The following is a 27,149-nucleotide window of genomic DNA, read 5'->3' on the forward strand; positions in this document are numbered from 1 at the left end:
ACATGCAATGTTAGCTTTTATAAGCTTAGGGGCTAAATGATTATAAAATTCGAAATAAATTTTAAATTTTGACATTTGATTATAATAAAATATAAAACTACATAAACTTAATTGAAAGTACAAATACTAAATGAAACAAGAACCACATTGATTATTTGCCGTTCGTAGTTTAATTCGGATTACCAACAATTATAATTAAAAAATTTATCAATTTGCAAATAAAAATGTCAAGTTTTTTATGCCAATTCTATTGATGAACACAAATAGATTTAAACCATAGATAATCGATACTTTCATTTAACAAATTAAGGAATTTTCAATTTATTTTTAATTGTAAAATAATTAAACTAGAATTACATGAAAAAATTGAAACTACCGACACCTAATTGGGAAAACACTCAACTACATGAAAGAATTGGTCATTTTCCCCAATTTAAAAAGAAGCATACGGCACCGTTTTGAGTCATTCTTGGTTAGTCTGGACTCCGGTATATAAACTAGCCCGCCCAAATTCTAAGCCCTACTTTTAGAGTCCAGAGTGAAGCTTTCATGGTCATGGAGAAGAAGCAAAGCACCGAAGCAAGCACTACAGGCCCGGAGAAGAAGAAGAAGTTGAAGACGATATTTGGGACCAACGCGCTTCCAGTAAGCGATGGCGGTGGCAGTGATGCTTCGTTCTTAATTGGTGGTATAGTCGAGAAAGGTATTTCTGATGGGCCACTCTTGGGCCCAACTCCACCGCCTCGGCCCACTATTCTTCCTTTCCCCGTTGCTCGCCACCGCTCCTCCGGCCCGGTAAGCCCTAATGAGTAGATAATTTCATGTATATGATGTTATGCAATATGCTCTGGAAAATAGTGACTGGTTTTGTTTGGATTTTGATGTTACAGCATTGGGGTCCGGTAAATAGTAAAATGGGTGGTGTTGAGGAGGTTGATGATGATGAAGATGTAATGGACTTTGAACCCATCAAGTCTTATGCCAACCCAGTAGAGAGGAAGAAGAAAAAAGACATGGACTTTAGCAAGTGGGCAGAGAAGGAGCTTGATGTGAATAGGACAAGTATGGTTAGGGAGACAATGGAAACTAGTAGTATTAGGAAGAATGACTCAAATCAAATGCATCCCAAGCTGAAGTCCGTGGTGGGTAACTTGAAGACTGAACAAGAATCCGTGTTGGGTAACTTGCAGACTGAACAAGAATCTGTATTGGGTAACAATGACATGCAAATTCGAGTGGACCCCAAGTCCCCTCATGATGATATTCGAAATGAAGGAGGGCCCGTGTCGCTTGAGACTGAGATTGATGCTGAGAACCGTGCACAATTGCAAGGAATGTCAGCGGATGAGATTGCAGAAGCACAGGCTGAGATAATGGGCAGAATGGATCCTGCATTACTGGAAGTACTCAAAAGGAGGGGTGAAGAGAAATTGAGGAAGCAAAGAACCCCCAGCTCTGATAACAATGGCCCAAAAGTTTCCCCTAGCTCTCACAGTGGTATTTCTCATATGGCCGCAGCAATGACCTTCAACCGTACACAGACTAAGCTAGAGCACGGGTTGGAGCAGAATTCAGGCCAAGCCAGTGGCAATTTGTGGAATGCTTGGAGTGAGAGAGTCCAGGCTGTTAGGGAATTAAGATTTTCCTTTGATGGGACTGTTATTCAAAATAGTTTTCTCCAGATACCTCAGAGTAGTAAGCTATATTACTTGTCCTTGTTATTTGGCGGTTTATTTCACAAAATGTTTCTTGTTTATCTGGCAATGCATTTTATCTTCTGACCGTGTGCACTATCAGATATGCTAGAAATAGTCATTTATCTTCTAATTTTGCTTATTGTGTCGATTATAATTAAGTATTTACGGACTCAAATGTGCTTCTTCTGATGCTTGCTTACCACTTTTGAGTCCTATCAACTTAATCTGGTAATGATTCCTTGTAGTGTCCCGACGCCGAAGGATTTTACTTTTATTATCATACTATCATAGGCCACTTGAATAAGCAATTTTTTTTAATATTATATTAAAAGCCTCGTGGGGGATTTGCAAGATCATGTTGGCAAGAGGACTAGGGGTGACACGCAGTTGCATCTTGATTTTGACACTAGAACCCTGCACTGAGTGAGAATTTCTCAGTAAAAAGTTTTAGCTTTAAGGTTTTCTATTTTATATGATTTTTGGGCATAAGCCAATATTTTTCATTCTATTTTAGCAGAGATTATGTATCCCTCAGTCCCTCTTGTTTTCTTTTCTGTCCTCCTACTGGTTTACGTTCTTTAAAGTTATTTTGCGGGACTTAATTTGTAGTTAAGATGTTCTCTTACTATGATTTATCAGTATTTTTTGCTGTCTGGACAGTGAAACTGCACTAAATGATATTACTTTTTTAAAAGATAACATATGCCTCAATATGGTATCAATGAATTCTTTCCCCCATGTTTCAGGTAATGTTACTGACCGTGACTTCCTGCGTACTGAGGGGGATCCTGGTGCTGCTGGTTATACAATCAAAGAAGCAGTGGCACTCACTAGGAGTGTGGTAAGTTTATATCATATTTTAGTGTAATTGTACAATAACCGTTTGGATACTGTCTTTTTTGAATTTCTGTAGGTTGGATGATGCAGTATGCTCATGGATCTCTAGTGTATTACCTATGAAATCTTATAGCTCTTAATAAATTTGCTTCCTGATCTCACTTATCTTGTTTTACCATCTGCTTTTTGGTGGTTCCAGATTCCAGGACAACGGGCCCTGGCATTCCATCTTCTTTCAACTGTGCTTGATAAGGCATTACAAAATATTCATCAAATTCAAGTGCAGTTTACCAGAAGAGATGCTAATAAAGTTGACAGATCTATTGACTGGGAGGCTGTTTGGGCTTATGCACTTGGCCCAGAACCTGAGCTTGTTTTGTCCCTCAGGTGAATTACATCTGAATGCTTCTATTCCAAATTTTAGTTAAAACTGGCCATGCCTGAATTATCTGCCTTGTATTTGTAAATTTACCATTCCGTTGGTGAGTTTGTTTTGCATTGTTATTGCATATTAATTGATGGTTTCAAACATGAGTTAAGCATCTTTGTTTCACTCACCAGTTGTAATACTGAGTTATGATGTTTCTTAAACAATGTACATCAGTATCATATCTAATGAGTAGATTCAGGTATCACAGTCTACTGTTTATATTTTAATGTCCTAGGCATATTTGCCATGTATAAAGCACTCAGTGTACCTAGATAAGGTGCAGAAAACATTGATAAAAAAAAAAAAAAAAATTTACGATTATAATATAGACTGGCAAGTTTTAGTTTTAATACTTCATAGATCCGTAGGAATCAGTTCTAGTTTGATATATGCACACACGTACACTTGTACTGTTAGAATAATGCATGATTATTTATAGTATGTATCATTTTTTTCTCATGACCTAGATATTCCCCAGATTAAGGCTTTCATAAAATTCATTACATGCATTCAATTCACCCTGAATTGCCTTCAATTTTCTGTTCACCTATTGGATCATGAAAGGCAAGTAAGTCTAGTTATTTCGTCCTTACATGTTATAGTTAAATCTTCATATTCCCAAAGAAATATAACTGTGTTCTCTCTGTTTGCTGCTTATATATCCAAGCTAGAGCTATATGCCACAATTTGATGGCTGTGATTTATTTGCAACCGGTGATAGTATTTGATAGAATGTAACAGTTAACCTGAGTAGAAAGATTATTTACTTGAAAAAGTGTTCTTCCAAATTTTAGTGCCATAAAAATTTCTTCACCATCTTTTAGAGTCTTTGATATTTTAATGAATTTGCAATTTAACCTATGATTTATTGAATTGTAGGATGTGTCTTGATGATAACCATAATTCTGTAGTTCTGGCTTCTGCCAAAGTTGTTCATGGCATATTGAGCTGTGATCTGAATGAGAACTTCTTTGATATCTCGGAGGTAGAGTTGGAGTGTTTTTTTTTCCTTTTCTTCCCACTATTTTAGTTATGTATTTCTTTGTTGTTGTTTAATTTATCGATATTTGATTACTTCATCCTTATATATTCTGCTTCCAGAAATCAGCAATTCTGTATAAGGATACATATACTGCCCCTGTATTTCGAAGCAAACCAGAGATTGATGTTGGTTTCCTTCGTGGTGGATTCTGGAAGTACAATGCTAAGCCTTCTAATATTCTTGCTCTTGATGAGGATATCATTGATGATGAGACTGAAGGGAAACGTACAATTCAGGATGATATTGTGGTTGCTGGACAAGATTTTGCTGCAGGTTTGGTGCGGATGGGAATTCTTCCAAGGCTTCGGTATCTTTTGGAGGTTAGTCCTTTATTTTCTTTATATTCAGGAGGCTATAAGAACTATGTAGGGAGTTAATAAGTACTCAAGTTTCCTGAGATTTATAGAAGAACCAAGCACTAGTCTAAAATTCAGATGTGAATGTGGGGTTATGTTTCTATGTCAAAACCCAGAATCACCAATTAATAGTGTTATAGATAAACCAAGATCCTGCTAGAAAGTTTTAGATTGAAGGACTTTTTAAAAGCTCAAGGAAATATGGTCTGTAGTTTCCTGAAGTGTATTGTTTTGCGTTGTTTCAGTCTGACCCTACAGCTCCTTTGGAAGAATACATAATTTCTATACTTATTTCCATGGCAAGGCATTCCCCAAAATGTGCAGATGCAATAATGAAATGCCAAAGACTTCTCCAAACAGTTGTCAGCAGATTTATTGCAAAAGACAGTACAGAAATCCAGCCGTCTAAGATAAAGTCTGTTAGACTTCTAAAAGTAAGCAGTTTCTGTACAGTTTTTATGTTCAGTTGTTTTATATGTTTTGTTCCCACTAAACTATTAGATGGGAACCATACCTGCTTTTAATTCCAGATAAAACTAATACTATAATCATTCATTTTGAATATATAAAAGGTGTTGGCTCAATCTGATCGGAAGAATTGCCTTGATTTCATAAAGAATGGGAGTTTCCAAACTATGACATGGCATTTGTATCAATCTACTTCCTTCCTTGACAACTGGGTAAACTCTGGAGGAGAAAACTGTAAACTTTCCTCAGCCTTGATGGTTGAACAACTGCGTTTTTGGAAGGTTTGCATTCAGTATGGGTATTGTGTATCATACTTCTCAGATGTTTTCCCTAACTTGTGCATGTGGCTAAACCCACCTACATTTGACAAACTTATAGAGAGCAATGTTCTTAGTGAGTTTGCTTCCATCTCTAAGGAGGCCTACCTTGTTTTGGAGGCTTTGGCTAGAAGACTTCCGAGTTTGTTCTCCCAGAAGCATCTGAAAAATCAAACCTTGGAGCATTCTGGTGATGACACTGAGTTTTGGTCTTGGAGCCATGTTGGTCCAATGGTTGATATAGCTGTGAAGTGGATAGTGTTGAAGACTGATCCTAGCTTATGTAATTTATTTGAGAGGGACAAAGGAATTGGTGGTGATCTTGTTTCCCAAGATTCATCAGTGACTTCCTTGTTGTGGATGTATTCATCTGTCATGCGCATGCTCTCCAGAGTGCTTGAAAGAGTGATCCCAGATGATACTGTCCACTTGCATGAAAGTGGTAGTGTTGTGCCATGGCTTCCAGAGTTTGTTCCAAAAGTTGGACTTGAAATTCTTAAAAATGGGTTTTTGGGCAGTTTGGATACTAATGATGCAAAATATGGAAAAGATCCTATTGGAGGTAGCTCTTTCATTGAGAAGCTGTGTCATTTGAGACAGCAAGGTGAATGTGAAACATCGTTAGCTTCTGTATGTTGCTTACAAGGGTTAGTGGGGATCATCGTTAGCAGTGATAAGTTGATAAGGTTAGCCAGGACAGGCGTCCAAACTCCTTCCCAAAATTACACTTATTCAAGAGAAGAGAAAATACTTAAGGATGGTATACTTAAGGGGTCTTTGGTTGAATTGAGAAGTGTGCAAAAATTTTTTATGAAGTTAGTTGCTTCAGAGTGGAGCCTTGTGCAGTCCATTGAGACGTTTGGCCGGGGAGGCCCTGCTCCTGGGGTGGGAGTCGGCTGGGGTGCCTCTGGCAGAGGATATTGGTCTGCTACTGTTTTGCTGGCACAAGCAGATGCAAGATTTTTCATTGACCTGCTTGGAACTTGGCAGATTGTGTCCAATTTTGATATACTCACAGAAGAAGAAATGATGTTTACTATGCTGACAATCAATTCATCTCTAGGAGTATGTGTAACTGCTGGGCCAACAGATGAGACTTATGTGAAAAAGGCAATAGATATTTTGCTTGATATCTCAGTGTTGAAGTATCTTGATTTCTGTATTCGGCGTTTTCTTTGCTGTAATAGGGGAATTAGGCTGTTTGATTGGGAATTTAAAGAAGAGGATTACCTGCTCTTCAGTAAGATATTAACTTCTCATTTCAGTAACAGATGGTTATCTGTAAAGGAAAAGCTCAAAGATAGTGAGGGCATGAATTTCTCCGACAGTAGATCACTTAAGAAGGGTAAAGGTTCCCTCGACACCATATATGAGGACGTGGACCCATCACATGTGAACACTCAACATTGCACTTCCTTGGTAGTAGAGTGGGCTCACCAGAGACTGCCACTACCCATTTCCTGGTTTCTGAGTCCAATGTCAACCCTTTGTGATAGCAAATATGCTGGTCTTAAAAAGTCTTCCAATTTACAAGATCTCATGCAGGACACTGGTGATTTTCTTTTAGTTGCCAAAGCTGGACTTTTCTTCCTTTTGGGTATTGAAGCACTGTCCAGTTTCCTACCTGCTGACATCCCCTCCCCAGTTAAGAGTGTATCGTTAGTTTGGAAATTGCATTCTCTATCTGTGATCTTACTTGTTGGAATGGGCATGATGGAGGAGGAGAAAAGTAGGGCTATTTATGAAGCTTTGCAAGATCTCTATGGGAATCTTCTTTATCAGGCAAGGCCATGTAACTTATTGTCAGAATGTAGAAATGAAAACAATCTGGAAGTTCTGGCATTTCAATCAGATATTCATGAGAGTTACTCAACATTTATTGAAACTCTTGTGGAGCAATTTTCTGCTGTATCTTATGGTGATTTGATTTATGGCCGCCAAGTTGCAGTTTATCTTCACCGTTGTGTTGAAGCTCCTGTGCGACTTGCTGCCTGGAATACACTAACTAATTTTCGTGTTCTTGAACTCCTGCCACCTTTAGAGAATTGCTTTACTGATGCAGAGGGGTACCTTGAACCTGTTGAGGTACTGCTGACTAGTCATTGACTTGCTTGTGCTGTTTAATATAAATGGTCTTTTTACTGCAAAGGTTATAAAAATACATCAAATATGGTGTCTGTGCAGGATAATTCTGGTATTTTGGAGGCTTACGTGAAATCGTGGACTTCTGGTGCCCTTGATAAGGCTGCAACTCGAGGATCACTTGCATATACAATGGCTCTTCATCACCTTTCAGCTTTCATTTTTAATTCGTACACTGGTGATAAGCTATCGCTCCGGAATAAGCTTTCTAGGTCTCTTTTGCGAGACTTCTCCCTGAAGCAACAGCATGAGGTATGTAAAAAATTTTAAGGTTGTTAAATTCTTCATGTATATCATATCTAGTGAGTGGGTGAAACGATAAATGTATTTCATACGAGATATGCCTCCTAATGACGTCATTGTATTGCTTGGATTTCTGCAAACTGAAGCACCTGTACATGTAGACAACTCCTATGTTGAAATTGTAGAAGTTAGGAACCGTAATATACAATGAATACAGTCATAGAGAAAGGGAAAATACAGTATATTGCTGATCAAGTACTATGATCAATTTGTTTGTTGAAGTTAGATTTGTTCATACTGTGGAAATACTCATTTACCTTACAACTATTAATATCACAACTGCCTTTTCTTACATTTTCCTCTTATATCCATATCAATAATGCTAGTTGTCCCACATTTTTTTTCTCACATTTGTATCCCACCTGATGTGTCATTACTTTATTGGAAGGGTATTTTCTTTTTCTTTTTTAGGTTTTATTTTTTAATTTGTAGTGTCCAATGTATGAATGCCATGTAAGATAGTATGAAATTGTGGTATAAAAATGTGGTAAGTGTAGCATTACTGATATCCATATAGCAACATTTGAGAGAGAATCTAATGCAAATGTGGTATGTAATTGCAGGCAATGATGTTGAATCTTATTCAGTACAACAAGCCATCTACATCACAAATAACCAAGCAAAAGGATGGAGCTCCAATGGGAAATGCCATTGAGAAGAGGCTTGAGTTACTAACTGAAGCTTGTGAAAGAAATTCTTCACTGTTAGCTGCTGTGGAGAAGCTAAAGTCGTCCTTTAAGAACAATCTGTTGTGAGCATGTGTGTGCATGCATACACGTGTGAATATGAGAGAGAGAGAGAGAGAGAGAGAGAGAGTTTGCATAGCTGAACAATTTTCGTAACATGTGAACGACTGATCTAACTTTTGTAACTTGTGTACATAATAAAAATTCAACAGAATTACTTTTTTACATTAAATTGAGACTGCACACCAATTGAAGTTGATTGCAGAGGAGTTGAACGCTCCTTGTAGTTTGATTCAATTTAAACCCAACAAAGTCCCATGTCGAGAGATGGTGATTTGATTTCTCTTTGCCCACTCTCTAGTGAGTTGTGAGTAATTAAAGCAATCAGAAGATCGAAGCCCAATCAGAACACTAGTAGCTCGATCTTTTAATAACTATCACTGGAGTTTTAAAAGGTAAAAACTTTTATGGGATGATTTTATATAGTTTTTGTGTCTATTTCTCTCATATTGAACATATAGTACCATCCCATGAAAGTTTTTCTTGTTACAAAAGAGGCCAATGAAAGTTAATGCTCACTGTCATTGGAGTTACAAGCTCTCCACCAAAGCCTTCTATTTTTTTTTTTTTTTTTTATGTTTGTTTGACAAGATTCATGTTGAATATTACAGTACTCGTAAAGACAAATATTAGATTGTGTGGTGATATTTCTATTCCTCCTTTCCATTTTGTTAAAGAATGGCGTTTGACATCATTACCAATATCTTCAATAGCAAAATAATTACTTCAACATTGTAATTACTTCAATCTATTATAAGAATTCAACTCTCATTCTTCTTCTCAATAAATTTTAAGTCTCTTTTGAACTAAAGGATAGTGTTTTCCTTTCAAAATGACATATGCTAATTCTTTGGAGAGGTTATGATTCTATTTGATTTGCTTCATGTTTTGAAAATTGCTGCCTGTTTTAGCTATAGTTATATCACTGAATAAACTAAAAAGATAAGGAAATCAAAGAGTATGAGTTTTGACTTTTGATGGAATAGATTGCAATATCCTTGTTTTTCCTCTATGAGAGAAAGAAAGTGTAGGAGTATCCCACATCGGAAGAAAGACAAGACTAAGTTGTAGCAATTGACTATAAAAGAAGAGCCGAAGAGGAATAGAAAGCATCTTTGCGCTTGGGGCAATGACGCAGCTAATGAGGTTCTAACCGAGGCGCGTCTATTGCTGGTTGAAAACTATTTCCAAACCCCCTCCAAGGCCTGGGTTCAGCCTATGGCCTTCGAGAATTTCTGGAAGGGCTCCCTTTGGGGTTAAGCTCTACAATTCCAAGTCCAAATTTTAGAAACATGATGGCAATTTAATTATCACTAATCACTGTTTTTATCACTAATGAAAAGTTGTTCTTGATTCTCCTACATAGGCATAAAAATACTTGAATTTATAAGATTCGGGTTTTATCTTAAGCCTAAATCTAGCCTTTGATCTTTGAGAGATTAATAGGGATGATCGTCTGAGACTTGGATTTTACCATTCGCACTTGAATTTTACAAGATTCAGATTTAAACTTGAACCTTTTATGTGGAGGGATGACCATCCTTGATTCACCCTCATAGACCGTAGAAACACTCGAATTTACAAAACTTGAACCTTGTATATGGAGGAATGAAAGTGGGGTTTTCCTTGTTAATTACGCCAAAACTAAAAAACATAATGGTAATTTTCATCAGAGTTAAGGCATAGTTTGCATACGTATTGATTGTTTAAGGTAGGGTTGGAGAAGCCTAAATGGATATCTTTTACAGGCAATCATACACTCATAGGCAGAGTTAATGCATGGATGGAAGCTTTGACATCCATATCAGTTCAGGTTAACCTTGAACCCAAACCAAGCATACATAACTTAATCCCTCATATACTCATATGAATCAAATAGCCGATTCTGCTTCCAACAATTAACATTGGAGTTATTTGTCTCTATATATGTAGATCTTGGATGGACAATGAGCTCATATATGTGTAGTATTATTGTTCTTGTAATTTCTATGCACATCTTGGTTGCAAGTGTAGTGTTATTGTAGTATTTTCTTTGTATTATTGTTGCCAGCATTACATGTGCACCATAGCAGTCCTTGTATATATATGGTTGTATAATAGAGCTACTGATAAGTAACAATATTAAAATATTGGATTGCTAGCAATGCCAAACATACATTAATGTTTCATAGCTGGTTGTTGTCGGTAAAAGCTATCCTCACAAGTCACAACAAATTTTTGTGAGATCTGAATTTGACCAAGATAGCAGAACAAGATTAATTAGTCCCATATCGGTTTTGTGAATGAGGCTCAGACATTTGGTTACATATATAAGAAAAGCTAACCGTTGGGAGAATCTATCTTTGCGCTTGGGGCAATGACGCAGCTAGTGAGGTTCTAACCGAGGCGCGTCTATTGCTGGTTGAAAACTATTTCCAAACCCCCTCTTAGGCCCGGGTTCTGCCTTGGCCTCTGAGAATTTCTGGAAGGGCTTCCTTTGGGGTATAGCCCTACAAATATTAGTCCAAATGGTTTTCATTTTTACCATGCTTAGTAACATTTGACCGACTTCTTGAACTGCAAATTTATTATTGGTTTATATTAATCAAATAAAGTCTGGAATCCTCAATTTGGATTGATGTGGTAATGTACGTATCCCTTTGAATTGAACTATGCCCCTTTATTTTGACTCATTTTACTCTCTAATGAGGCTTTGTGTTTTAAATTGTTTCATTATGTTAACCAAATTGATGTGGTGTTGATAAAATTTTTTGTCATGTATGCACCATGTTAATTTGGCTAACGGAAAATATAATAGAGTTTATGGAATGACATCATTTAAAATACATAGAATAATTTAAGAATAAAGTGAGTCAAAATAAGTATCAAAATTCAAAGTAAGGCACGAGACATAATTTGAAAGTCAAGCATAATTAAGCCTTATTCATTTATATGTATCTTATGCATCTTAATTAAGCTTTGATTTATATGTACCTTACACGTACAATAGACGCAGTCTTCCTTCTTCTTACCATCCTACTACTTCCAAAAACAGCATCTCCCTCAACAAAGCAAACAATTATCTTATTGATCAGTTTAATGCTGTATCTAACTACTTTCCACATTTGTCCACTGCTATATCAAATGCTTTATTGAAGACAGAACGTATATAAGACAAAGTCCTTCCAACTAATAGCACCAAGGATTGTCTTGGGGTATACCAAGGAAATAAATATTAAAAATTGAGTAGTTGAATCTATTCGAAATCCCAATGAAAATGTTAGATTACCTAAAAGGCACTTACACATTTCCTTCATGTAACCAAAGCTTCAGCTTCCATCTCTTTCACAAATTACATTGGCTAAATCACATTCGGCCATGTAATTTTAAATTTAGCAATCGCATTTTATAGTTTATTAATGATTGTAATATATTGAGTTCAAAATAACATTTTTCTCAAATTAATTTGCGAAATTGTCGCATATATGTGCATCACATCAAATGTTATCATAGTCATTTTATTAGAAATTTGGAGAATTTTAATAACTTTAGTAACCATTCACGTGATTAGTGTATTTTTTTTTGTCAACTAATTCGACAGAAGCATGACTTTTTAATTCAATTGTAATTGCTAATAAATTATACAAAGAATGTGATTTGCAAAAATTAAACCACGTGTATCATGGCCAAAAAAAAAACCACGTGTATCAAGCTGAAATCGAGTCCAAATTGTAGGACCAGAAACATAATTCTGTCAATTATATAGTTGCTAGCTAAGACACTAAGGGAGACACACATACACAACAGAGAGAGAGAGAGAGAGAGAGAGAGAGAGAGAGAGAGAGAGAGAGAGAGAGAGAGAGATGGAAGATAGTACACAAAGAGAGTTAAACACAAGAGAAGTTGAAGAAGATGAACAAGCCAAAGTGGATGTGTGGAAATATGTGTTTGGGTTTACCAAAATGGCAGTGGTAAAATGTGCCATTGAGCTTGGAATAGCCGATGCCATTGAAAGCCATGGAAGCCCCATGACACTCTCAGAGCTGTCCTCCACTCTAAGGTGTGCTCCTTCTCCTCTCTACCGCATCCTGAGGTTCCTAGTCCACCACCAAATATTCAAAGAGCAACCCACAACCCCATTAGGCCCCAAAGCCTATGCACAAACACCGTTGTCCCGCAGGCTAATGAAAACCGGACAAAACAGCATGGCTGCCTTAATTTTGCTGGAGAGTAGTCCGGTAATGCTGGCACCATGGCACGGCCTAAGTGCCCGGATTCGGGGTACTAGCAATCCGGCATTTGAGGCGGTACATGGGGAGGATGTGTGGAGCTACGCGGCGGCCAATCCTGCTCACAGCCAGCTCATCAATGAGGCAATGGCTTGTGATGCAAAGGTGGCAGTGCCTGCAGTCATTGAGAGTTGTCCGGATCTGTTTGATGGGGTTGGGAGTATTGTAGATGTGGGTGGGGGGGATGGGACTACTTTGCGGTTGTTGGTTGAGGCTTGTCCTTGGATTCGAGGCATCAACTTTGATCTTCCTCATGTTGTGCGTGTTGCTGGGGAGTGTGACAAAGTTGAGAATGTTGGAGGTGACATGTTTGATTGTGTTCCAAAGGCTGATGCTGCAATTCTCATGGTTAGTATATAGTTTGGCTTGGAAATTAAATGGTCACTATGCACAAAGTTGATTATATATAAAAGGTAATCAAGAAGGCTTAAACTTGTTAGACATTCATTGAATTCAAAGACTGTTAGAGAATAGGCCAACAATGTATATCAAGGTAGCTAACCAAAATATATCTTTTATAGATCACGTACTATCTTATCATGCATGTGTAGAGGCAGATAGATGTAACAAATATAAACATATAGATTCACCCCACCTACTCTGCACCTTGCAAACCAACGAAAAAGTTGGGAATTGAAATGAGACATTTCAAACCTAGAACCTCCTACAACCAAAACTCTGATAAATTGATATGGTCATGAAAAACTTAAGTTATTAAGCAATGGGCTAACAATTAATGTACATCAGGCTAACAAAACTAGCTAGAATAGCAACAAGTGTGCAATATTTTTCATTTATGGTTCTCTTATATCTTTCTACTAAGTTATATGTGCTGGTCAACAGGACAGGTTATGATCATAAAGGGTACTCAATCTGATTTTGTGTTTGGTGAATTGCAGTGGGTTCTTCATGATTGGGGAGATGATGAGTGCATCCAAATTCTGAAGAAGTGCAGGGAAGCCATTCCTGAGGACAAAGGGAAGGTGATAATCATAGAAGCTGTCATTGATGAAAAAGAAGATGAAGATGAGAAAGAAGACAAACTAACAGATGTGAGATTGATGCTGGACATGGTGATGATGGCCCACACTAACACAGGCAAAGAGAGGACCTTGAAGGAATGGGAACATGTTCTTGGGGAGGCTGGCTTTAGCCGACACACTGTCACACCCATTCATGCTGTCCAATCTGTTATTCAAGCTTTTCCTTAAATTTACAAAACAAAGTTAAGGATCATGTGGGATTTGAAGTCTTAAATTTGTGTCTTATTATTGTATTGTAGTCAAGTTACCAGCAGGTGTTTGTGATTGTTATGGTCTTAATTACTTGCTTTCTAGTCTTTGTTTGGCTAAGTGATGAGGAATGCGATTGTAAGAGAAGTTGTAAGTCCCACATCGGATTTTAGTGGGAAAGGCTGAATTGATCGAATAATTCCATGAGATAAATGAGTAATTTTAGAGAGGCAACATTTTTTTATCACTACGCCAAAAGGAACAAGAAACCATAATGCAAAAGTAATGGTAGCGGATTGACCCAACTAGCAAAGCCCAAGTTGGCCGAACTATCTACAACCATATTATAGCTCCCTACAAAAATTAATAAAAATGATACAAAATAGTTCATAAAGAAGAGTTGGAGTTGAAGAGAGAAGGAGAGGGAAAAAAAATGAGAGAAGGAACAAGACAGTCAAGGCGGATTGAATACATTTTTAATAATTGTTAAAAATATGTGCGAGAGCACATGTTCCCCTTGGGCCCATAGTGCCTCCTCCCTAGCTACTTGAGATTGCTAGCTTCTTACTCAAGGAACTTTACATCCTAATTATGAGAAATATTGTAGGGAGCATATTTCCTGATCACATTAGTTAAAGTATACTTATGATATTAATTATTATGATCAACCGTCAGTCTGTCACATTATATGACCTACTAATGTTTGTTATTAAATACAATCCCCTAACATTGCATCCTAATCATCATCCTAATGTTTGGTGGTGATAATCATAGAAGCTGTTATAGATGAAGAAGAAGATGATGAAAGCGAAGAGAAGTTAGAGATGTGAGATTGATGCTGCTAGACATGATAGTGATGATGGCCGCAACAGTACTAACACAGGCAAAGAAAAGGACCTTGGAAGAAGGAATGGGGATATTTATGTTCTTGACACTGCCAATTTGTTATTCAGACTTTTCCTTAATATATAGACCAAACCAAAAGTTAAGGATATGTAAATTCTTAGTCTTGAATTTGTGTTACCCGCTGGTCTTTGTAATTGTTATGGTTTTTGCTTTGGATGGCTAACTGACAATTGTGGAAGAAAGAAGTCAGAGTCCCACATCGGTTTTGAGTGGGAAAGGGTGAGTGGCTCTAGTAGTATAAAAAGGAGCTAAAACCCACAATACAAAGCATCTTTGCGCTTGGGGCAATGACGCAGCTAATGAGGTTCTAACCGAGGCGCGTCTATTGCTGGTTGAAAACTATTTCCAAACCCCCTCTTGGGCCTGGGTTCAGCCTACGGCCCTCGAGAATTTCTGGAAGGGCTCCCTTCGGGGTCAAGCCCTACAACTTTAAGTCTAAATTTTAGTACTTTTGATTTATTTCTCCAACAATTTTATGTACGTAATATATTTTAGGGGTAAATGTTATTTTGCTCTTTATAAGGGATTTTTTTTAATTTTGTTAATTGAGGTCATTTTGTAAATTTGCTTGTTTATTATCCAAAGTTTAAGTGCATTGGATCTTAATTGACATAATTTTTTTAAATTTGAAAAAATTAAGTACCTTAATTTTTCAAATTAATAGTCTACACAACAAATTGAAAGAGCGTGACACTTATCTCTATATTTTAAGATGGATGATTACTGTTTAAAGTCAAAATACCAGCTTCGTAAAACTCACTAATATATGTTATTCATTATTAGAAAAAAAACCACTGATAATCAAGTTACGCCCTGTTTAATGGCCTAAACTTGTTTTAATTAGATGTTTTGAAATTACCAGAGGCAACAAAAACTGAAAAAAATAAATAAAAAAATAAAAGAGAGAGAGAAGCACGTCATACACAAACAGCCAATATGTGCATATCTAATTGCCAAAAACAGTAGGAAAAAACAGGACCTCCAAAATTCAACTTATACAGGACCTCCCCCATCAATCTACTTAAATTCTATCACTGAACTTTCTTCACATCCTATAGAGTTTTCTCCAACCGTGTGAAAACCGGAGAAAACCTGTGATGGTGGATGAGTGAGACCAAAACATATGTGTTTGCAGCTAAGAATAAAATGCTTGCCATCCACAGTTGAAGAAAGACATTCTTTCCCTTGAACTCGAGCATATAACCCCACAGCAACCAATGAAGTTGACCACCTACCCACAATGTTATGCAAGATAGGCCCTTCCATTTAAGCTTCATATTGCTCCAAGCGAGTGCCAGAGGCAGGAGACAAAAGAACCACACAAAGTACTGTGCAGTCATTACCTGTCGACAATGGGAAAGACGATATTAAGTTCCCTCACTAATGTAATATTTTGTCAGAAGCCACTTAACAGTACTAAATTGAAGCAGAGCTTTTCATTGAGTATAATCACAAAGAACCCAACATTGAAAATTCCATGGAGCACAAGGCCCAAGTAAAATGTTGATACTTAACATTTCATTTACTTAAGCCGGAAATTTATAGAAGACAAATAAGTAATGAAGAGAAATACCTTGTTGAATGCCACAAATGCCACCGTCTGCACTAAGCAGCAGAATGGAAGGTCTTGTGCAAAACTCAAAATAAGGACAAGCTGAACTATCAGCTGAGGCAAAAATGAGATGAGCTTCTCCAATACCGAGAGTTGACGATGGTACTGAAGGTAGATGTGATAGAAATAAATAGAAAAATTGTGCCTTGGATCAGTACGGGTAAGATGATACAGCAGTGCCTCGTACAGGAAATCCCACTCATATAGATGATAGAATAAACCAGTAAAAAGGAAGAATACTGCCCCAGATATCAAGGAAAAAAGTATCCTCTCTCGTGTTAATGCACTTTTCAAAATAAGCCATGGACAAAGACGAGCAAGTCCTGTAACAGAATTGCTTTGAGGTGGTTCTTGTTGACGATCCCAATATTGCAGCCTAGGCTTCCGACCAGTTCGAAACACATGTGGATCAAGAATCAGAAGAATAGGGAGTGCATAGATGATGGGGTAGATTCTAAAGTGGACAACGAGCCCATACCAAAATGCAGCTTGTAACACATGTCCTGTTATGAAGAGAAATCATATAGTGTTAGACACATCACACATATGGGTGGAAGGCATAACAACCGTTGCTAAGACATAATTTGAGTGCCACTACTTAGAGTGGAATGCTATACCCACTTGGATTTCCACAGAAGGATAATACTCACTAAATGTAAAAGGAATTTGTTTTGTTAATAGGAAGAACATGGCGAATATAGAAATTATAATTCATTATTTAAAAGATAAAAATTCAAAGACAATGCCATGGTTGTGGATGTCTAGCATGGTGAACTCAAAATAGAACAAACTCAGAGAGGATCAGATGTCGTCCATCATTACAGAAAATGCAAAAGTAAGAAGTGTAATGTTAGTTTGTTACATAACACAACAGATAACTCTCACTAGATAAAAAGAACCTTAAACAATCTTTATAACTCTACACAAATTGCAGTTTCGTAAAAAGCAATAAAATGTATCCATATTAGGACAATCCGAAGATATGATTCATTTAATGACTGAAAGCAAATAGCTTAAGTAGTGTAAATGAGGCTTGTGTGTGTCCAATGTAGTAGTAGCAGTAGTGATTTTTTGGGATGCGTTTAATACCCAACAAAAACATAATACAAGAAAGAAACTTACACCGTTCATGAGGCAAATGAAGACCCAAAGAACCAAAGCACAAACAATTGGCTCACAGTTCCCACGAGTCCCAATGGTAAAGGTAAATGGATTGAACAGCCAAACGATCACAGAAAGAGTAGATAAATTCTCAGGCACCCCACGAAGCTTCAATATGGTACGTATAAACAAACCCACAAGCAAATCTACAAAATTGGAATCATACAAAAGCATATGTTACATTGTTACTGGAATTTAGGCACAAAAAAAGAAACGAGCTTGACACTGAAATGAAGCAAAAACTGATGTACCTGCAGCTGAGAAGATGAATTTGCCCCAGGAGCGATGAAGAATGGAATTTGGTATGAGCAGAAACGCGAGCAGAGGAGAGTACCTGTAAGTGGATCGTTGAAATGGGGACTTACCAGACGCCATTAGAGAAGCTGCGTCGGAGAAGACCATGTAATCGATGTCTGTGTACCGAACCTCCATGTGGGTATCCTGCCACTCTCCGTAGACGATCAGAACCACCCTCAGGATCGCCGAGACCAGGAGGAGTGTACGGAAGCGTACGGACGCCATTGGTTTGGAGGAAACAGAGATCGGAGGGAGAGAGTAGAGAGAGGAAATGGGGGAGGTCGGAGTCGTTTAAATGGGTAATTATGGTAAATAGATGATTTGACTGAGGGTATTTGGGGAATTTTGAAAACTATGGCACTTTATTTGACGGCTGCTATATGCACACACTCATGTTATTTTAATTTTAAAATAATTTCTCTCTACATGCCTTCACATCTTTTAAGATGTCCCCACTTATAAAAAAAGATATAATTTTAAAGTGAAAAAACAAACAAAGAAAAAAGAAGAAAAAAATGAGCTGAAACCAATATCGAATCTCAGCAAAGGTTGGCCTCCATCCACCCCGCCACCGTCCTCATCATCGACGGTCAAACTCACCAACTAACACATCTCATGCAACTCTATTTTTCCTTATTCTCTTTCTCGTTCTTTTCTCTCTTCCCTTCCTCCTCCCTCACTCTCTTTGCATCACCCCTATTCAGACGGAAAGGGAAGCCAATAGAAGGAGTGCAAAGAGAGTGAAAGAGGAGTAAGGAAAGAGAGAAAAAGAGAAAAAGAGATAAAGAAAGAATGTGAGAGAGAGGGAGGAGGAGAAGGACTAGTCGGTGGCGGTGTGGGATCCGACCGCCGTCAACAAGGTTGGTGGCAGGTGGTACAGGCTTGGTTTCTAGTTTTTCTTATGTATTTTGTTTTGTTTTTGTTTTTTTTTGTTTTTCCTTCTTGATCATTTCATATTATGTGACATTTGTAATTTCACCAATTAGTTGAAGGGGTATGTAACGAGAGGAAAAATAGTATGCATATAGCAGCTTTATTTTATTTCAAACAAAAATATTTAGCATGTTCTTTTAAAATTTTAGAAAAAGTAATATTAAGGGTACCATCTAACGTGGCATGTGACTATGTGAGGTGGAGCTGCCGCATCAATTAAAATTTTTTAATTTTTTATTATTTTTTAATTAAACTTAAATATTCTAGATACTACTGCGTCCAAACAACACAATATGTACCCTAGCCACACTTCTGTAACTCCAAATACGCAAATTTGTTATAGTCTTGCCTGTGATGCTGCAACCGCCCCATAAATTAGTTATTACTAAATGAGTCATAAGGGTATCACAAACATATTTTATCTCCACATTGGATCAAGAACAAAGTCAAGGGGATCAAAAACTTTTAATTCGTATAAAGACATCAAACCAGCCCAACTAGCAACTAGGGATGCCCTAAAACAATTCTCGAGCTCCTCTCAAATATCCCTCAAATTCTTCTTAAGCATTACTTGACAGGATACGAACATGTCTCAAGAAGGGTTGGAGAACTACTCAAAAAGGATTAAATTTCTCTCTCAAAGTTCATCTTTTGACAAGTTTTATAAATTTTTTGGGTATTTTGGACACAACGTATTAGTAAGAGCCAATCATAACGAGGCAAAGTTGTTGGACCACCATATAACACTAGTTCCTCACCCACCAAATCCCATTTTCTCCAAAATCTCATCCCCTCTTCCACTACCAGTCTCCACCATCAAAGCCCAACTGAGAGCTTCTCAGCTTGAGACAACGAAATGGCTTTCTCAATGTTATCATCTCCAGCCCATCTCTACCTCCCCAAAAAGCTCACTTTCCCAATCCGATGTTCCTCGGCCTCATCAGTACCTTCCATTTCTACCCGATCACAGTCGACCCAGTTCGATTTGAAAACCTACTGGACGACACTGATCGTGGACATCAATCAGAAGCTGAACGAAGCGATCCCGGTTCGGTACCCGGAGCAGATCTACGAAGCCATGCGATACTCGGTGCTCGCCGAAGGCGCCAAGCGGGCCTCGCCGGTCATGTGCGTCGCCGCCTGTGAGCTCTTCGGCGGCAACCGCCTCGCCGCCTTCCCCACCGCCTGTGCCCTAGAAATGGTTCGTTCTTGCTCTTTTCGCTTTATTCAGCTTCGGAGTCATTTTTTCTTTTACAGAAATTATTTATACTGAATTTGAATGAATATTCTTGCATCAGTTGGATTCTTGCTTAGAACCCTGTTTGGGTTCCTAGAATATTTTAATTTTAAGCTTTTTGAAGAATGTCCATGTGAAATCTCTGCTCAAAACCCTGTTTGGGTTCTGCTTATTAGCTGCATTGTTGCTTAATTTTACTTGGAATCTTGCTTAAAACGTGTGGGTTCTGTTTATTAGCTGCATTTTTGCTTGGTTTAACTTGGAATCTTGCTTCAAACCCTGTTTGGGTTTAGCTGCTTATTAGCTGCTTCAAACCCTGAACTGAGGGAAGCATTGTCCTTTGCTTATTAGCTGCTTTTTTGCTAAATTTGTCCTGGGAATCTTGATAAAGGATGGTGCTTTCTTTTTCTTTGAATGACATTGACACTTTGACAGGTACATGCAGCTTCACTCATACACGATGACCTTCCCTGCATGGATGACGACCCTAAACGACGAGGCCAGCCCTCAAACCACACAATCTACGGCGACGACATGGCAATTCTCGCTGGGGACGCTCTTTTCCCCTTGGGATTCCAGCACCTTGTGTCAAACACGCCTTCCAACCTCGTCCCTGAGCCTCACCTTTTACGTGTGATCACAGAGATTGCCCGGACTGTTGGGTCCACCGGCATGGCTGCCGGGCAGTTCCTGGACCTCGAGGGCGGGCCCAACGCGGTCGAATTTGTGCAGGAAAAGAAGTTCGGGGAAATGGGTGAGTGCTCTGCCGTCTGTGGAGGACTGCTGGCTGGTGCTGAAGATGATGAGATTGATAGACTGAGGAGGTATGGGAGAGCTGTTGGGGTTCTGTATCAAGTGGTTGATGACATTTTGGAAGAGAAAATGAATGGTGGGGATGAGAATGAGAGTGAGAGGAAGGAGAAGGGGAAGAGCTATGTGAGAGTGTATGGGGTTGAAAAGGCTATGGAGGTAGCAGAGCAGCTTAGAGCCCAAGCTAAGCAGGAATTAGATGGGTTTGAGAAGTATGGTGAGAGTGTGGTTCCACTTTATAGCTTTGTGGATTATGCTGTTGATAGAGGTTTTACTGTTACTGAATAGTGATTCAAGTTAATGATATATATATATATATATATATATATATATCATTACCTTGATATGGTTTTGTGCTTTGTGTCTACTTGTATAAGCTCTTTTATATTGTGTATCAATCTTGCATTAGCATTCCTTTCCAAATAGCATTCTAGCAAGGTTAGTAGTGACTGCATTTTATGATCATATACAACTATACTAGTAATGAAACTATTAATTTGTAAATAGTATTGTTCATTACATCTCTTATTAAGACTGACATGTAAATCATGTGATCCATCTGTTGTGTGAACTATCACGTACGACTTCTCTGTATGAAACATAAGACTTCCCTCACAACCTGCATCTCACAATCTGCCTGTAGATCCCATTATATAATTTAAACCTTAAACCAATAAAACCCTTACAACATAATTAAACACACTATAAAATTATGCATGCCATCTTCATTAAGTCATGCATGAGTTTCACTAATTTGATGATCATTCGATAAGCATATATGTACCTGAATGACATGTTTTTTCAATGAAGATGGCATGCATACTTTTGGCATTTTCATTTTCTTTATATCTTCTTAGAATTCACCATTTGATTTGATCAAAATTTAAGATTTTGCATCTAGTCATTTTTTTTAGGGAAAATTTTTCAAAAAAGACTTAAACTTGACTTCTGTATCATTTCAGGATATGAACTATGAGTTGTACCAATACAAACCCTTCAACTTTACTTTCGATGCCAATATGCCACTTTCGTCAACTTGGTTTGTAGATTTCGTCCAAAAGTGATTATATGTCACACACGTGATCACTTTTTAAGGATAAATTTATCATTCTACTTGTAATACAAGAACATAGAAATCAAACCACTTCACGTATGTGGCATTTTTTGGACAAAAAATGTAATTGGACTAACGGAAGAGGCAAATTTGCTTCAAAATTAAAGTTCATTGAGCATATTAATACAACTCATAGTACGCATCTTGAATTGACACAATGGTCAAAGTTTAAATCTTTTTTAAAAACTTTTCCCTTTTTTTATTGTATTTAAATTTATTTTTTGGTTTCAGTTTTCATCCACCCCAGTGGAAAGCAAACTTCAACAATAATAAATATGTAAGAATTGTACATGAAATTGAGAAATTGGTGGAAATTAAAGAGGAAATTGGCCGGTAAAGAGAGGGTGACAAACTTGGGTCCGACATTGATGAGGTTCCATTAAATATATGTATGGTATTAGATGATAATATAGAAGTTTCAAATGCAGCATATATATAGTAGAATGTTTGCAACAACATTAATCATCCAATGTAATTCATCTCTAGCTCTCGAAAATTTATTGGGTATAATAACCTTAGCTCTCTAGCTTCTGTCATTGATCATCTAATTTATCTTTAGATTAATCATCAAATTTATCTCAAGATTAATCATCTAATTTATCTCTATCTCTCTTAGCTTTGCTTTTAAAGATTATTATTCTCATTGCATTTAATTCATAACATAGAAGTTTACCATCTTCAAAGCAAACCAGCCAAGGATACAACCACCGCCATCTTGAAACGAAGAAGACTAGACATTATTAACAGCACATGCCCAAAAAATTAAGACACTCTGTACAGCAGAGAAGATGCTAGGTTTGGTGTGTTAAAGAGAAGAATATGAGGTTAAACGGTTGTGAAAATTAAATAATTTATTACTTTTAAGGATTTAAGAGCACTCAAAATGATGCAAATTTTAATTTATTACCTACAAGGCTACAAGGATAGGAACTACTAATAAATTGTGTAATAATAAAAACAATTTATGCACGTGTCTGGCGCATACTTTAGCGGATTTTAGATTGTCGAGAGCTTGGTGTAGGTATTGATTAGTCAACAACTATAGCTACACGTGTAGTTATAGTTTCCGATCAATTTTTTTTTTCTTTTATTTTCTACTTCAACCTTAATATTTGTAGAGTTGATTAAGATTTTTTATAGTGAGTTTAAGTATATTTTAGGAATTTTATTAGTTTAAGATTTTATATTAGCAGTTGTGGTGTGGGTCTCACTTTTGTGAGAGATTAGATATATAATTAATAAATATTATGAGTTAATTACACTTACACCCGCTGAGGTTTATCGTCTTTTCACATACTCCCCCTAGGGTTTTAATAATTACACATACACCTCCTGAGGTTTTAAAACTATTGCATATAACCCCCTACAAGAGAAAAAAAATAAAAAAATAAATAAAAAATATTTGTATTGAGGTTGGACCTTACACTTTCAGTAATCTTATCAGGTTATTTAATCCCCTTACCATGTTTTTTTGCATAATTTATCATCATTTTTCATCTCACTATAGGGGGTTATATGCAACAGTTTTGAAACCTCAAGGGGTGTATATGTAATTATTGAAACCTCAGGAGGTATATGTGAAAAGACGATAAACCTCAGGGGGTGTAAGTGTAATTAACTCTAAATATTATATTGTAGAATTACTCTAATAATTGTTGTAACAAAACACATTAATTATCAATTTATCACACTTATTTTGGTGGGAAAATTTAGTTCCTCTAACATTTACTTCTCGGAATGTGAAGTTAGTAATGAGTTAAGTAGCTTAATGAAAAATGTTAATCCTACGACACTAAAAATGGCGTCGTTTCCCAAGATAGAGGGTTTGGACTGTGGGCTTTTGGAGCCGTTCTGGGCTTGTGGGCTAGCAAACACCCGAAAGTCAAACCCAGCATTATTGCCTCGTGCGGATTGTTGATCTAATCTAACATCGTTCGTTGGAACGACGTCAGATGCAAACTTGCAGTTGCAGCGTTGTTGATAACCAGATCCTTTAGTCCATAAACATTCACGAAGAAGAAGGAGACGACGACCGAGAAAAATGGCGGGGACGACGAGCGAAAGCAGCAGTAGCGTAACGGAGGAGAGCCTGGATCAGCTGCCCGCGGCTCTACTGGGCTCGATCCTGACGAAGCTCGACGTGGCCTCCATCTGCTCCGTCGCCTCCACCTGCACCGCCTTCAAGGCTTGCGCTTCTCACATGCTCTCTTTCATCCCCTCCTTCCACCTCCTCGTACGTAATTTATATTTCAATTTTCAATTTTGCTTTTCAAAAACAAGAATTTAAAAATTGGTTTTTTTTTTTTTTTTTTTTTTTTTTCTGTTTCTGAAAAATGTTTGCTTTTTGGCTTCAGGAAATTGCGCCTTCCATGGAGTTGCTGAGGCCTCTGTTGCCGCCGAACCCGTGGCTGAGGAGCATGAAGGTGAACTGCGGCCGGCTCGATGATTCGGCCATCCAAATACTCCTTCAGCCTTCGCTGCGCGAGCTCTGCATGCTCAATTGCGCCGATTTTAGCGGCAGACTGCTCTCGGAGATCGGAGGCCGGTGCAAGGATCTAAGGTTGGTTTTGCTTCTTCTGCTGCTGCTGTAATATTTATGGTTGTGAAAAAAGGTGAAAAATTCTGTTGTTGTTGGCTTCTTCTGGGTTATATAATTGCCTTCAGGTCTCTCTGCTTGGGGTCAGTGGCCGAAAAAAGAGGGCGGGCATTTCATATTTCTGATTTGGAGGAGTTGCTCAGTGGTTGCACTCACTTAGAAGTAAGGCTCAATTGAATGAATGATGATAAAGAAAATGTTTAATAACACAGATTTAATTCAAATAACTTGGCATTGGTTGGTTGTTTTGGTAACCCATTAAATGAAAGGTGAAGTTTAAATCTTTCTATTATAAAAATAGCTAAGAGGGTAAGTTTATCTTCAAGATTCAGTTTTTGGATAAGTCTAATGGGGTTGTCAAAGTGTTTGAGTTTGTTAATATGGTTAGGTTCCTCCTTAGTCATCTAGATGAATAACTGAATGGTTGGTATGCTTAAGTTTCCCTAGAACCAATGAGGTAACAATCTTTTGTGCATCTTAACATTATATGCTTAATATATGTTTTCTTTATTACTATGTACCTGTGTACCATATTTGCGGGATATCATAAATTTTCGATGTGTTATTTTGGTAGGCACTGATCCTGATGTTTGATGTCTCATTTTCTATTCATCATGACTTTGCTCGAGTTTGGGCTTTGGCTTCAGAGAAACTCACTTCTCTCGAGATTGGCTACATTTCATCAGAAATGGTGACTGAACTTCTTAGCCCAAATTTTGGATTCCATCAGTCACCAAATCATATTCAACCTTCCATACTGCCAAACATTCATAAGTTGTGCCTTTCGGTCGACTATATAACTGATGCTATGGTTGGAACGATTTCTAAAGGTCTTATGTCCCTGACCCATTTGGATCTTCGAGATGCACCCCTAGCTGAACCAAGACCGACGCTTGACCTTACAAATTCCGGTCTTCAACAGATTAATCAGCATGGGAAATTGAAGCATCTCTCATTAGTCCGGAGCCAGGAGTTTCTCTTCACCTATTTTAAAAGAGTAAATGATCTTGGGCTCCTCTTATTGGCTGACAAGTGCGAAAACATGGAAAGCATATTTCTTGGTGGCTTCTGTCGTGTTACTGACACAGGTTTCAAAACGATCTTGCATTCTTGCTCCAAGTTATACAAGCTTAGGGTGTCTCATGGGAGTCAGTTAACCGATCTGGTTTTTCATGACATTTCTGCGACTTCCCTTTCTTTGACACACGTTAGCTTGAGACGGTGTACTCTTTTAACCAACCATGCAGTCACTAGTTTGGCTTCTAACAAGGATCTAAAGGTTCTTGATTTGAGAGATTGCAGAAACCTCGGGGATGAAGCCATCCAAGCCATAAGCACTCTTCCTAAATTGAAGACTTTATTATTGGATGGCTCTGATATAAGCGATGTGGGATTATCATATTTAAGACCAAGGGTTATAAGTTCACTGATTTCATTGTCTCTTAGAGGGTGCAAGAGACTTACGGATAAATGCATCTCTGCTCTGTTTGATGGCTCTTCTAAATTGGAGTTGCAAGAACTGGACCTATCAAATCTTCCTAATCTCTCCGACAATGGAATTTTATTACTGGCAAAAAACAGGATTCCACTATTTGAACTACGAATGCGACAATGCCCACTCATAGGTGACACTTCAGTAATGGCATTAGCCTCAATGCAGGTTGATGAGGAGAGGTGGCATGGTAACAGCTTGCGGCTGTTGGATCTGTTTAATTGTGGTGGCATTACTCAGCTTTCATTCCGGTGGTTGAAGAAGCCATATTTTCCAAGGTTGAGATGGCTGGGAGTTACGGGTAGTGTAAATAGAGACATGGTAGATGCTCTAGCCCGGAGTAGACCGTTCTTGCACTTGTCGTGCCATGGTGAGGAGCTGGGAGCTGAGCAATGGGATAGTGCGGATGATTTCTACATGCATGACTATGATGAGATGGATGAGCTTGAACGGTGGCTTCTAGAAGGTGAGTATGAGAGTGACGATGAAGATATGGTGGATGCAGAAAATAATGCAGAAGTAATGGAGTAATCTGCCACTTAGATTCTTTTATGTGTATGTATGCAGTATGCTTGTGAGTTTATTGTTTGTATGATTATGTAAAAATTCAACTGTACTATACTACTATGGACTGCTGGTTAGAGTTAGCAAGTTGGGGTGCATGATTCTACTCCAAATCTGTTATTTGTACTCTGTAATTCCTGTAATTATTTTGGATTGGTTGGAAACTGTATTACATTGATGATTTTAATTAAATTTGTTTCACAGTTTCACAGTTTCACCTACTTTTCTATTACTTTTTAGAATATTCAGGTTTTTTTTGTGGACTCTTTTCAAAGGGTATATGACCGTATATCCCAAAGAGCTAAGGTTTGATACCTCTAGTGATGGGTAGCCGCAGAAAGTGACACTGTCTAGCTTTTCACATGTTTGGTCACATGGCTAGAATAAAACTGATTGATCTGCTAGGTTTAGACATGTCAGCAAGCACTCACTGAAAGTACATGAATGTTATCGTTTTTGAAAGAGAATAACTTACCTGTCTATGTTATAGACAGGTGTTATCACAATTAGAGAGAGAGGAAGAGAGAAAGAGAATGAGAGAGATAGAAAGAGAAGGGGGGAGGGGATAGCAGGTGGCATCCCTGCTGTT

At 37.8% G+C, this 27,149-nt stretch overlaps 5 protein-coding genes and 3 non-coding genes across 9 annotated transcripts; 7 read left to right on the plus strand and 1 right to left on the minus strand.

The window, feature by feature from the left end:
• Positions 1-548: 548 nt before the first annotated feature.
• On the plus strand, positions 549-8,510 carry IYO (RPAP1-like, carboxy-terminal protein). The gene is made up of 10 exons (XM_086254481.1): positions 549-795; positions 891-1,695; positions 2,444-2,538; positions 2,734-2,921; positions 3,844-3,949; positions 4,066-4,326; positions 4,608-4,796; positions 4,935-7,232; positions 7,332-7,541; positions 8,156-8,510. The coding sequence occupies exons 1-10, from the start codon at positions 550-552 to the stop codon at positions 8,345-8,347; spliced, it is 4,590 nt and encodes a 1,529-aa protein (XP_086110607.1). The 5' UTR covers position 549; the 3' UTR covers positions 8,348-8,510.
• A 939-nt stretch (positions 8,511-9,449) lies between these two features.
• On the plus strand, positions 9,450-9,601 carry LOC147276342 (U4 spliceosomal RNA). Its single transcript, XR_015124124.1, has one exon. It is a non-coding gene; the product is annotated as a U4 spliceosomal RNA (small nuclear RNA).
• Positions 9,602-10,676: 1,075 nt separating this feature from the next.
• Positions 10,677-10,827, plus strand: LOC147276343 (U4 spliceosomal RNA). Its single transcript, XR_015124123.1, has one exon. It is a non-coding gene; the product is annotated as a U4 spliceosomal RNA (small nuclear RNA).
• A 1,271-nt stretch (positions 10,828-12,098) lies between these two features.
• LOC147276344 (O-methyltransferase family protein) lies at positions 12,099-13,817 on the plus strand. 2 transcript variants are annotated; one of them, XM_086254760.1, is made up of 3 exons: positions 12,099-12,121; positions 12,177-12,954; positions 13,506-13,817. In XM_086254760.1, exons 2-3 carry the CDS (start codon positions 12,181-12,183, stop codon positions 13,815-13,817), a joined length of 1,086 nt encoding a protein of 361 aa, XP_086110886.1. In that variant the 5' UTR covers positions 12,099-12,121; positions 12,177-12,180. The 2 variants fall into 2 exon arrangements, with proteins under 2 accessions (XP_086110886.1, XP_086110885.1); XM_086254759.1 differs by lacking the exon at positions 12,099-12,121 and having other exon boundaries at positions 12,181-12,514; positions 12,626-12,954.
• Positions 13,818-15,013: 1,196 nt separating this feature from the next.
• On the plus strand, positions 15,014-15,165 carry LOC147276345 (U4 spliceosomal RNA). Its single transcript, XR_015124125.1, has one exon. It is a non-coding gene; the product is annotated as a U4 spliceosomal RNA (small nuclear RNA).
• Positions 15,166-15,670: 505 nt separating this feature from the next.
• On the minus strand, positions 15,671-18,077 carry PNT1 (mannosyltransferase family protein). The gene is made up of 4 exons (XM_086254482.1): positions 17,769-18,077; positions 17,481-17,663; positions 16,318-16,859; positions 15,671-16,087 (listed from the first exon to the last, which is right to left on the minus strand). Exons 1-4 carry the CDS (start codon positions 18,037-18,039, stop codon positions 15,797-15,799), a joined length of 1,287 nt encoding a protein of 428 aa, XP_086110608.1. The 5' UTR covers positions 18,040-18,077; the 3' UTR covers positions 15,671-15,796.
• A 1,433-nt stretch (positions 18,078-19,510) lies between these two features.
• Positions 19,511-21,310, plus strand: GGR (geranylgeranyl reductase). The gene is made up of 2 exons (XM_086254053.1): positions 19,511-19,948; positions 20,420-21,310. The coding sequence occupies exons 1-2, from the start codon at positions 19,604-19,606 to the stop codon at positions 21,080-21,082; spliced, it is 1,008 nt and encodes a 335-aa protein (XP_086110179.1). The 5' UTR covers positions 19,511-19,603; the 3' UTR covers positions 21,083-21,310.
• Positions 21,311-23,861: 2,551 nt separating this feature from the next.
• On the plus strand, positions 23,862-26,771 carry LOC147276348 (F-box/RNI-like superfamily protein). Its single transcript, XM_086254219.1, has 4 exons — positions 23,862-24,141; positions 24,263-24,468; positions 24,573-24,666; positions 25,079-26,771. Exons 1-4 carry the CDS (start codon positions 23,950-23,952, stop codon positions 26,525-26,527), a joined length of 1,941 nt encoding a protein of 646 aa, XP_086110345.1. The 5' UTR covers positions 23,862-23,949; the 3' UTR covers positions 26,528-26,771.
• The last annotated feature ends 378 nt before the right edge of the window (positions 26,772-27,149 follow it).

This window comes from Dryas octopetala, chromosome 8 (genome assembly GCF_963921425.1).
Source record: "Dryas octopetala chromosome 8, drDryOcto1.1, whole genome shotgun sequence".
Taxonomy (NCBI): domain Eukaryota; kingdom Viridiplantae; phylum Streptophyta; class Magnoliopsida; order Rosales; family Rosaceae; genus Dryas; species Dryas octopetala.

Excerpts from the sequence above, each read along its gene's own strand:
- LOC147276344 (XM_086254760.1), top strand. The coding sequence starts at position 12,181 with ATGGAAGATAGTACACAAAGAGAGTTAAACACAAGAGAAGTTGAAGAA. Across the intron at positions 12,955-13,505 it reads CTGATGCTGCAATTCTCATG|TGGGTTCTTCATGATTGGGG; the intron begins GTTAGTATATAG and ends GGTGAATTGCAG.
- GGR (XM_086254053.1), top strand. The coding sequence starts at position 19,604 with ATGGCTTTCTCAATGTTATCATCTCCAGCCCATCTCTACCTCCCCAAA. Across the intron at positions 19,949-20,419 it reads CCGCCTGTGCCCTAGAAATG|GTACATGCAGCTTCACTCAT; the intron begins GTTCGTTCTTGC and ends ACACTTTGACAG.
- PNT1 (XM_086254482.1), bottom strand. The coding sequence starts at position 18,039 with ATGGCGTCCGTACGCTTCCGTACACTCCTCCTGGTCTCGGCGATCCTG. Across the intron at positions 17,664-17,768 it reads ATTCATCTTCTCAGCTGCAG|ATTTGCTTGTGGGTTTGTTT; the intron begins GTACATCAGTTT and ends CCAATTTTGTAG. Across the intron at positions 16,860-17,480 it reads CTTCATTTGCCTCATGAACG|GACATGTGTTACAAGCTGCA; the intron begins GTGTAAGTTTCT and ends TCTTCATAACAG.
- IYO (XM_086254481.1), top strand. The coding sequence starts at position 550 with ATGGTCATGGAGAAGAAGCAAAGCACCGAAGCAAGCACTACAGGCCCG. Across the intron at positions 2,539-2,733 it reads TGGCACTCACTAGGAGTGTG|ATTCCAGGACAACGGGCCCT; the intron begins GTAAGTTTATAT and ends TGGTGGTTCCAG. Across the intron at positions 7,233-7,331 it reads GGTACCTTGAACCTGTTGAG|GATAATTCTGGTATTTTGGA; the intron begins GTACTGCTGACT and ends GTGTCTGTGCAG.
- LOC147276348 (XM_086254219.1), top strand. The coding sequence starts at position 23,950 with ATGGCGGGGACGACGAGCGAAAGCAGCAGTAGCGTAACGGAGGAGAGC. Across the intron at positions 24,142-24,262 it reads TCCCCTCCTTCCACCTCCTC|GAAATTGCGCCTTCCATGGA; the intron begins GTACGTAATTTA and ends TTTTGGCTTCAG. Across the intron at positions 24,469-24,572 it reads GGCCGGTGCAAGGATCTAAG|GTCTCTCTGCTTGGGGTCAG; the intron begins GTTGGTTTTGCT and ends AATTGCCTTCAG.